Raw genomic sequence first — 10,841 nt, 5'->3', positions numbered from 1 at the left:
ACACCAATGCATAACAGACCCAACTCCATGCTTAACAGTTGGCAAGATGTTCAAAATGCTGCTGCTCTTTCCAAAAGTACCACTGGTGATTACAGATTGTGGAAAAAGTCCCATTGCCTGTCCACAGCACTTGTTTCCATAATGATGTCGTTTTGCACACTTCATACTCAGAGGTTGGAGGTCAGGTTTCTTTCTGATGACTCCTCTACAGACCATGTTGTGCAAACATCGCTCTGAAGTATCACATGTACCACCTGTGTCAGCTAAACCTTCCTGCAGGTCCTTTGCCGTCATATGGGGGTTTCGCATGTCCCATATGTCACTATTGCTATACTTACAAGATCCCACTACTGTTATCTGGACTGAAGCCCAGTGTTGGCCCACTGATGAAGGTTATGAGACTATTTGCCATGTCAAAGTGTTTTATCAGACAATTCACTCTAATTGCTTCATACAACAGCCCAAGACACTATGTGAACGAACATATCGGTGATGAGCAACAAGTGCAAATAATAAAAATGAGTGTTTGCACTGCAGCAGTTCCATGAAAGGCTGTGGAGAGACGTGGATCCGAACCCCAGCGTTTCACACCAGCCACACTGGAAAATTACTGCAGGTCTGGCAGACACAGATCGGGTTCACGGGTGACGTCATGTCAGGCGTACGGCTCTTTAGCCAACTAGCTAGTCCATTCTCCGCGAGCGGTGTGGTACAGCGCTCTGCCTCTGCCGTGCGGTTCGGTAGTTATACATCAGAACATCCTTTTTCTTTTTTGTTTTTCTTTTGTTCCTCTTTTTGCGTAGCAAAAATCTTCAAAACTGAGGTTGCGCCGGTAAAGGTAAGACCGGTAATTTTCTCGAAGTTGAGGTGAACCTCTCAAAATGGCTGCTAACCCCGTTTGAGTGCCAGCGCCGGCTGGACCGAGCGAGGACTGCAGAAAATGGCGTCGCGGTAAAGGGTTAGTAACGATGCCGGCTTTGTGTTTTTCAGTAAGCTGTTAAGAGGGGGTCTAAAGTCTCGTGTAAGTGCTGCAAAACAGCCGGATAGCTGATTGAAATGAAAGCCTTTCGTTGGCTGTGTGCGGCGAAGCAACGCTACCTAACCTAGCTTAGCTTAGCTAACCGAAATCACGGCGCGCTAACGAAGCGCTAAGTTAACGGTAGCATTGTGTGTTTGGTATCGGGTTGGTCGTCTTATGGCCACTCCGCGACGTTATATTTGCGCGAATAGCCTACTCTGTTTTTTTCCAGAACAGTGCGGTGTGCAGAGTACTTTTAGACGCGTGTTTGGTCAAGAATGAAAATGCTGGTAGCTTATGTGAATTTGGCAATGCTAACCCCTCAGCTAGCCACCGCTTTTGTGCCTCCCAGTTGTTTGTTACAGCCTGGCCTTGTGAAGGAAGGCGTTTAGGGGGAAAAAGTCGGCCTAAACGTCGATAACAGGACGCGTTTGACAGCCAGCTGTGTAAAGAGTGGCGCTCGTTTTCTGGATTTATTAGCGTTAACAATATAAAACCGCGTACGTCGTTGAATTTGTCACTGTTTCAAGTGTGTGTTTACTGTGACGCTGATCTCTTGCTCCTCATCTCTCCTGCACAGCCCGGTTTTCCCCACCCCGCCCTTTGATTCTTATTCTTTTGAAGATTCTTCGTTGTCAAGCCGCCAAAGTGGAGAGTGTGATTGCAGAAGGGGGTGCTTCTCGTTTCAGGTGTGTAATAGATGTGTGTGATTTGAGGTCTTCAATCAGGCTGGCTACTCATTGTTTATACGTGGTCAGAAGTGCCTGTCTATTTGATATCAAGACCTGCGAGTCTTAACACATTCTTTCAAATCTGTATTCATGTGCGCATGTCTTTGGCCACGTTTTTCTTCAAAAAGGGAAAGGTGATGTACTTAAGCCTGTCTTCAACTATAAGGCACTGAGTGTATTTACATGCACACCAGTAAAACGGTCGTGGTCAGATATCTGCAGTTACCTGATTACTCAAGCGGTCAGGTAAATGGCGTACTTTAGTTTCTTATGCTGGATAAATGCTGTTAGCGGATTTCTAGAAACCAATTAAGAGACCTGGATTTTAGTTCAGGTTTACGTTACGTTTTTATCATCTCTTCCTCTGATTTTATTGGCAGTTGCAAAGCACAAATCTGATTATTGCCCGACTTGTGTATACTCTTGAGTTTTAGTATTATCTCATTACCAAAGCCAGATGCACTGAACAAGTTACTGACAAAATCGGATTTTCAGCCGTTGTCAGATTAAATGCATGTAAACGTATTCAGTGTCTCATGGTGCTGATGTGGATTGTCTGTGCCAGAGGCTTTTTCAAGACAAGGTGCCTGTTTTGCATATTAAAGGTTCCATGAAAGTCCTAAGAGAAATAAATTGTAAAAATAAATAGAATCTGTAACCGTCAGCCAACTGTGTTTGCACACCGTGGAATTAGGCCTCCACGTTTAACCCATGCTTAAAACGAATCAAAGTTCACACATTGGTCACGTAGTTTTCTACAGTTAGCAAAAATATAGGGCAGCAATATAATAGAGTAGTGAGCTTTCAGTTGACTAATGTATGTCCACATATGTTGTTCATACTTTTTTGACAGGTTTTCTGTAGAACACATCTTTTAGTTTTGAGGGGTCTCAAAACAAAACCAGCCTTGTGGTGTGGTACATTTTATGATTGTGAATCCAGAGTTATTTGTATGCTGTTTAAGTATACAGTAAATAACCCTGCCAGCAATTACTTTCCACAGTCGTTAGATTTCAGTCATATTATGCTGCAACAAACAAAATGCGAATAAGGTATGTTACGTTGAGGCAATTAACCATAAATAAAATGCAGCAATACATGCATTCGTTGGAACATCTTGGCATTTAGGAAAGTACATCTAGTTTGGTCTAATATGATTAGAGGGCAGTGCTGAGTAACGTTTATTTGTTAGCTGTGTAGCTCATTCTAACTTTTTTAGCCGTTATGCTGGCAGAATGAGTGTTTTTGCTTATGTCTGCACTCTCACAAGGAACATTTAGCTTTGCTTAACTCTGTGCGTGATTGTGTGTATCTGTAAACATTTATGTGTGTATGAATGTGCACAGTGTTGATTCCACATCATGACCAGTGTTGGCTACTAAGTACTTTCAGTGATCAAGTTATTCCATAACTGTCTCTCTTTATTCTAGTGCTTCTTCGGGCGGAGGAGGAGGTAGGGGTGCACCTCAGCACTATCCCAAGACTGCCGGCAACAGGTGAGTGTGCGACACGTTCTAGACATTATTGCTGCTGGTTATTTTGTTAATGTGAAGTAATGTGATCATATATAAAAGACAGTACCAATAGTTATAAAGAATTAAGATAATAAAAAAAAGAAACCTGCCACAATGTGCACAATTGTTTTTCTTGTAATCAGTATCTGTATTGCACCCACTTTAGCGAGTTCCTGGGGAAAACCCCAGGGCCTAGCGTTCAGAGATGGGTTCCCTCACGAAGCACTAGACGAGATGTCGACTCCTCAAACGAAAAAGAACATCATGATGCAATATTTAGAAAAGTAAGAGGGTAAGTATCTAACGATGAGTTTTATTGCTTCATGGGAGAATATAAAGACGATTCTGTTTCTTTGTCCTTTGATGCTCTAAGCTGTGTTTGATGAGTCAGCTGACGCTACCATGCTTTGAGTGCAGATCTGTTTAGTGGTAATACTTTGCCTTTGGTCTTCCTTTTGTGCAGGATACTTAATAAACTGACCCCTGAAAAGTTTGACAAGCTATGCCTTGAGCTCCTCAATGTGGGTGTAGATTCTAAGCTTGTCCTCAAGGGAGTCATCTTGCTGGTAAGTGAAAAAGGAAGAGTAGTGTCTGTTAATCAGCCATGTGCTATTTTATTACTAATAACTCATTTTAATAACATTGGTTGGCTCCTATTATGTTAGTAAGAGTTAAATGTTGATAAAGATGAGTTTAACTATAAGGCTATGTTGCTGGGTAAAGAAGCATTTGTATGTTTTTATTTCTGTTTTGTTTTACACTAAAAATCATTAATTTGCAGTAATTTCAGCTGTCTCATAAATCCTAGTTTTATATGCAGTAAATGTCTTATATTTGAATGCCCACTGGCTGCACATTTATGCTCTGTATCTGTTAGGTTGGATTATATTTGGGTTTTTTTTTCCTACGTTGTAGATCGTAGACAAAGCCCTAGAAGAGCCAAAATACAGCTCACTCTATGCCCAGCTATGTCTGCGTTTGGCAGAGGATGCACCAAACTTTGACAGCCCACCAGAGATTCAAACCACTCAAAAGCAGAGCACAGTAAGTTAACAGTACTATTGTAGCCCAAGTGCATACGCTTGTTTTAGTTGTACACTGGTCTCACTCATTTGCACTCATGTCTTCCAGACTTTCAGAAGACTTCTGATCACCAAACTCCAAGATGAATTTGAGAACCGCACCAAAAATGTTGAAAGTGAGTTGACATTACCCTCTTTGTTTTTGGGTTTGATTTAAGCGTTGTTACATGGCTTTCTGACAGTTCCCTTTTCTCCTTCTTAGTCTACGACAAAAAAGACAGCCCTCTCACTTCTGAGGAAGAGGAGCAGCGTGCCATTGCCAAGATCAAAATGCTCGGAAACATTAAATTCATTGGGGAACTTGGCAAACTTGATCTCATCCATGAATCTATCCTTCATAAGTGCATCAAAACAGTATGTAGAATATGTTAATTTTGACTTTGGTCTTAGCTATTGTGAGGAGTTTAATGTGCCATACAGTCTGTATTGCTGTCTTCTCTTTAGCTTTTGGAAAAGAAGAAGAGAATACAGCTCAAGGATATGGGGGAGGATCTGGAGTGCCTCTGTCAGATAATGAGAACTGTGGGGCCTAGACTCGATCATGAAAAAGCCAAGGTAAAGTCCTGTGTCAAGACCTCTCGTTAGCTATCTAGAGCACTAAATAGAGAGTTAGACATTAAGCACCACTTAATGTACAACTATTTGTAGATTTTTTATTTATTTATTTTTTCCCCACTGGTATTGAAGCACATCTTCTTAATGCTGTTGTGTTCTGCAGTCTTTAATGGATCAGTACTTTGGCCGTATGCAATCCTTAATGAACAACAAGGACTTGCCAGCCAGGATTCGTTTCCTACTGCAAGACACAGTGGAGCTGCGAGAGAACCGTTGGGTTCCTCGCAAAGCCTTTATCGACAACGGACCAAAGACGATTAACCAGATTCGTCAGGATGCAGTGAAGGTGAATTGGTTGTTCCTGTGCATATGTGCCAGTTTTAGGTGCTCTAATACCTTGTTGCAAAAAGTACTACTTCAGGTCTTTTCTCAACCGTTGTGTATTGTGCACTAACTGATTGTTTGGTTTCTCCAGGATTTGGGTGTCTTCATTCCACCCATGTATCAGGGAATGCGAATGGACTTCTTTCTGGAAGGACCTTTCATGCCAGCCAGGATGAAACTGGACAGAGAAACTCTTGGAGGATTGGCTGACATGTTTGGACAGATGCCAGGTGAGTTCAGCATTTATATAAAAAAAAAAAGCTTTTCCCTAGGCACTTTTCTTTTACATCTCTAGATTAGTTTGTGTGTTGTATGTAGCAATACATATAAATAAATGTATATAAATTATGAGTGACTTGTGTTTCGCAGGCTGTGGAATAGGAACTGGTCCAGGAGTAATCCAGGATAGATTCTCCCCCACTCTGGGACGTCATCGTACAAACCCACTCTTCAATGGACACATGGCTAACCCACCACAGTCACAGTTTGACTTGGCCATTAAGCCGTTTATGAAGTCTAATCAGGTAGGTGTATCTCTAAGGCTTGAGTGTTTTTATTGATTCAGCTTATCATTAATTCTTTCGACCAGTACTGCACATTATATGTAAGCTTCTGCAACCACATTTACAGGATCTTCTATGCAAGTAGTCACTTTCATAGAGTATTTTAATTCAGTTGGGCCTTTTCTTCCCATAGGGACAGAATCAACATTTTCACAGCCAAAACCAGAACCATTCCACCCAGCAGCAAGTTCAGTCCAAGGACATGAGCTCTCGCTTCAAGAAGGGGCTGAATGCAGATGAGGTAAACCTTTAGGGATGGAACACAAGCTTATTGTACATACCTGCACCCAGTGATTATAAAAAGACGCGTTATTCTGAGGACTTTTGATGGATGCCAGTTTTCTTTCTTTTCTCTGCCCTTAATTTCACCACTTTTTTCATCTTCTCTCCTCTCCTCTGTTCTATAACTGACATCTGGTCCGTTGACTGCGATTATGAGAGATGAGGTTGCAACATTTTAGCACTGCTCCCATCTTTTGATCCATGTGCGCCACTTACTGGGTTTATCTACTCCACAGATCAGTCTGAGACCAGCACAGTCGTTCTTGTTGAATAAGAACCAGGTGCCAAAGCTGCAGCCTCAGATCCCCACTATGATGCCACCCAGCGCTCAGCCTCCCCGCACTCAGACACCGCCACTCGGACAGGTAACGCACTGCTACCCTGTTTCATCCCACGCTCTGTCAAGCATGTCTTATGATTATATGGATATTGTGTTACTATTTTTTGTTTAAGTTGTTCTTTTTGTATGTTTACTTAATCTGGCATCTCTCACCTAAGCCTCCACAGCTTGGTCTGAAAACAAATCCTCCTTTGATCCAAGAGAAGCCTCAGAAAACCAGTAAGAAACCTGCACCTTCCAAGGAAGAACTTCTAAAAATGACAGTATGTACAGTATATTTTAAATAATCATTATTATTATCATCTCTGACCATATTTCTTTCCTCATCACAAGAGTATTTGTATTTTTTCCTGAGGTTTTGTTTGGCGCCACAGACATCAAAACTCTGATACTTTCTTCTAGGAAACCATAGTGACGGAGTACTTGAACAGCAAGAACCTGGAGGATGCAGTAAATGGAGTGAGGGATATGAAGGCTCCTAAACATTTCCTGTCAGAGATGCTAAGTAAGATCATTCTGTGCTCTCTGGAGCGGTCTGACGAGGATAAGGAGCAGGCCAGCACTCTCATTCACTCCCTGCGCTCAGAAAGTCTTGTCACAGGAGAGAACTTCATGCAGGTACATGCATGCATAAATATAATAGTTTGCACTGTAAAATATTTGTAGCAGTAATGCAGGATTTTATCAATATATTTAGTAGATTCATGATGTTTTGCTAATACCTTGCTTGCCAGGTCATTGGTTATGTTTCCCCACCCAACAGGCTCTGCTGAATGTGCTGGACCAGTGTCCTAAGATCGAAGTGGATATCCCATTGGTGAAGTCCTACTTGGCCCAGTTTGCAGCCCGGGCAGTCATTACAGAGATGGTCAGCATTGCAGAGTTGGCTCACCCTCTGGAGAATGGCACCCACTTCCCCCTCTTTCTGCTCTGCCTGCAGCAAGCATCCAAGCTGAAGGATCGTGAGTGGCTTGCTGACCTCTTCCAGCAGAGCAAGGTCAACATGCAGAAGATGCTCCCTGGTGTGTAGCCCCATTTAGAATAATATATGACAACACATAAATATGTGTGCGTCTGTCTCTTTATTTTATAATATAATATAATATAATACTTGCTTCTCCTTGGTTCTCTCTTTTGAAACTTTGCTTGGGAAGAGAGGACCTTTTTACATGGTGGCTTTGTAAATGTGATCTTCATTGTTTACCATAGAAATTGACCAGAATAAAGATCGTATGTTGGAGATTCTGGAGGGGAAGGGCCTGAGCTTTCTCTTTCCCCTCCTGAAGCTGGAGAAGGAGCTTCTGAAGCAGATCAAAGCAGATCCTGCCCCCCAGAGCATTTACAAGTGGATCAAAGACAACATTTCACCCAAACTCCACACAGACAAGGGTTTTGTCAATATTCTCATGACCAGGTACAGAACAATGTCCTGAAATACATGTCCGTTCTATTACAACTTTAATTGATTTTCATTGTTTTATGTTTTAATGTCCTCCTCACTGCAGCATGACTACCACTTCTGATTATTTAGACTAATGAACTTGTCCAGTTCTAGCAGGTAAATTTCTGTAAAACAGCACTCCTGTAGAAACTGACAAAACCCACGTTTGTATGACAGCTTTCTGCAGTACATTTCAGCCGAGCTATGTCTGTCTGAGGGTGACGAGCAACTGAGCGCTCCCACTAAAGAGCAGCTGGACCAGGAGAAACAGCTACTTCTAGCTTTTAAGCCAGTCATGCAGAAGTTCCTCCATGACCACACCGACCTGCAAGTCAGTGCCCTCTATGCTCTGCAGGTGCACTGCAACACATATGCCTTCCCAAAAGGTACATTGCTTACACTAGCTGCTGGTACGTAAATGAGTTAGTATGAATAAAGGGTGGAGACAATATCCTAAGCTTTCCTTTTTTCCTCCCCATTTAGGTATGTTGCTGCGCTATTTTGTCAACTTTTATGACATGGAGATCATTGAAGAAGATGCCTTCCTTGCATGGAAAGAAGATATAACCCAAGAATTCCCTGGAAAAGGAAAAGCTTTATTTCAGGTAACAGCTGGTTGCAGCTATGCATTGCCTTCTGCAAATCTTGGTGCTTCTGGCAAAGAAAAAGGTATTTTTTTCTTTGGTCATTTTTTAAATTAATTAATTAACTTTTTTAAAATGTATTTAATCTGGTGGTATATGGTCTACGATACCATATATCCAAAGTTGTCCAGGGCCTCACAATACTTTTGCATGGCCGTATTTGTGTCCACATCAAAACCTCCTTTGTTGCCAAAAATGTTTTGGTCTCATCTGATCATCCTACTGAAAGATTAAGTGATGTCGCCAAGCATCTGGAATGGCAGACAGTCCGTAAAATCTAGTGGATTGTGTAGGTGGCATCGGATTTCCAGTTTGGGAGACATTCTGACCCCAAGACCTAATGTCTGCACTTCCCCAGTTGTTATCCTTGGAGATTCTTGGGCCACTTGCACAACCCCCCTCACAATGCGTAGAGTTAATGGACAAATTTATATTTTCTTAATCTTAATTATTGCTACAGTAGTGGAAATGGGCAGGATTTTTTTTATTAGGATTTTCCTGATTGCTGTGCCTTTTTGTTGCACATCATTGCTGAAATTCCTGTTTTTCCCCTGACTAGGGGAATTGGGCTACTGTATTATTTCATTTATCCCCCTGTGAAACGAAGTCATGGCTGATTTTTAATTTTTCCTGATCACTCGGGTGAACTTTAAAGCCTAAAATGTGAATGGGACTGTACTTTTATATTTCACTCAAGAGTTTGTAGTTATTAGCCATTGTGGCACACATGGATTTAAGAGAAATGTTTCAAAAGATTTTTTTTTTTTTTTTCTTTCAACCATTTGAAATAAATTAATCTGTGGAGGACACTGTAGATCCCTTCAGCCTCCCTTGCTGTATTTTGCCAAAGATTGTTGGGGTAAAGTGTGTGTAGCTAGTAGAAGACTAATGTGTTTAAGATAAATGAATAAAGAATTCATCTGCTTGAATTTCTGACAAATTTGTAGATGCGCGAATGTTGCTGAATTTTTTTTTTTTTTTTTTTTTTTTTTTTCTGTGGAGTGGCTGTTTTCATGCATAATGCTAGAGTTGTAGCATTATGTGTAAGTAGTAAAGCCTTTTTATATATTGTCTCGCAGGTAAACCAGTGGCTGACCTGGTTAGAGACCGCTGAAGAAGAAGAGTCAGAGGAGGAAGTCGACTGAGAACAGCCAAAGCCTAGAGTCCCAGATTAATCTGTTAGATATCAAAGCACTCTTTCTCCAGTTACCTTACTGCAGTAACACCAGCTCGGTCACCTACACAACACGCTGTGCTGCTAAACCCATGGAGCATACAAAACAAATCATGAATTATCATTATCTATGTCTTTGCAAGCATCATTGGCTACTTCAGTTATATCATGTTTGCTTTAATAGTTGGCTTCTGCTGTAGACGTGGGAATTTGGAAAATGGTTCACTCGACCCCTAAACTCAAGTAGATTGACATCTTAATTTTGATGGCATAAAAAGAAATGATTGGTTTGATTGGAAATCATTAGTCTAAAACCTATATGTAAAACCTATATTCTAAGGAGTGACACACAAGTTTTGTTTGAGGGGCTGTCTGACATCGTTCAGGGCTGTCGAGACATTTCTCGGTGTTATCCTAGGATAATAGCAGTGTCGGTTGAATTCTTCAACATTCATGATCCACAAAATCCAGGAAACTGTAATTGTTGGTTTTTGTTGCTGTTACCTTTTAGCCGTTGTCCGTGTCTAGCTCCTGAATGGAAATTTACTGCAAGGTTATGAAGAACGCTTAAGCCACGTTTATTATCTTGACAAATTAAAATCCAGAAAATCTGATGTAATTTAGAACCTCTTGCAGAGCACAGCACCTAATTGCAAGACTTTCACAACATTTAAAAGTGCTTTGCAGGGAACTGATTATTGGTAGAATAAACGTGGTGTCTGCTAAAGCCCCTGCTGTCCCATCCTAACGCCATTAATGAGAAAAATATCTTTATTATGATGTGATGTGGCCTCTTATGACCAAACATTAATATTTTAAGGACCCCCTTTCAGCATTACGGTATTTGGGAAAAAAATGAAAGGCTTTTGCCCTTGTCAATAAGCAATGCACAGACCACCTGTTATTGACAAGTGTTTTAAATTTATTTGTGTGGACTGAGTTGCATTCGCTTTGCTCCATGTACCTTTTTTTCCTGAGGTGTTCTGCAGCTTTCTATATGTAAGAATATAAATGGCTCACGATCAAGTCATGGTAGGGTTGTTCTAGTGCTCTGTATCCTGCACCATTATTGCTTAACTTTCAGTAAAGAAACACTTAATTACCAAAACTGGG

General features: G+C 41.2%; 1 protein-coding gene and 1 non-coding gene across 2 annotated transcripts; both read left to right on the top strand.

Annotated features, from left to right (window-relative positions):
• The first annotated feature begins 544 nt into the window (after nt 1-544).
• eif4g2b (eukaryotic translation initiation factor 4, gamma 2b) lies at nt 545-10,836 on the top strand. The gene is made up of 22 exons (XM_037540170.1): nt 545-740; nt 824-958; nt 1,599-1,707; nt 3,180-3,245; nt 3,430-3,555; nt 3,727-3,829; nt 4,179-4,307; nt 4,395-4,461; nt 4,548-4,699; nt 4,790-4,900; nt 5,064-5,246; nt 5,376-5,514; nt 5,654-5,808; nt 5,981-6,088; nt 6,366-6,494; nt 6,628-6,732; nt 6,872-7,087; nt 7,233-7,491; nt 7,679-7,883; nt 8,088-8,296; nt 8,394-8,515; nt 9,634-10,836. The coding sequence occupies exons 1-22, from the start codon at nt 545-547 to the stop codon at nt 9,697-9,699; spliced, it is 3,090 nt and encodes a 1,029-aa protein (XP_037396067.1). The 3' UTR covers nt 9,700-10,836.
• On the top strand, nt 6,131-6,298 carry LOC119263776. The gene has a single exon (XR_005130510.1). It is a non-coding gene; the product is annotated as a small nucleolar RNA SNORD97 (small nucleolar RNA).
• Nucleotides 10,837-10,841: the final 5 nt, after the last annotated feature.

Source organism: Pygocentrus nattereri, chromosome 7 (genome assembly GCF_015220715.1).
Source record: "Pygocentrus nattereri isolate fPygNat1 chromosome 7, fPygNat1.pri, whole genome shotgun sequence".
In the NCBI taxonomy this organism is placed as follows: domain Eukaryota; kingdom Metazoa; phylum Chordata; class Actinopteri; order Characiformes; family Serrasalmidae; genus Pygocentrus; species Pygocentrus nattereri.
This window is presented reverse-complemented; position numbering and strand designations above follow the sequence as displayed.

What these genes read in the sequence shown, in the direction of transcription:
- eif4g2b (XM_037540170.1), top strand. Translation starts at nt 545, where the DNA reads ATGAAAGGCTGTGGAGAGACGTGGATCCGAACCCCAGCGTTTCACACC. An exon ending in TCAAGGGAGTCATCTTGCTG is followed by an intron (nt 3,830 to 4,178) that starts GTAAGTGAAAAA and finishes CCTACGTTGTAG; the next exon opens with ATCGTAGACAAAGCCCTAGA. An exon ending in AAGGAAAAGCTTTATTTCAG is followed by an intron (nt 8,516 to 9,633) that starts GTAACAGCTGGT and finishes ATTGTCTCGCAG; the next exon opens with GTAAACCAGTGGCTGACCTG.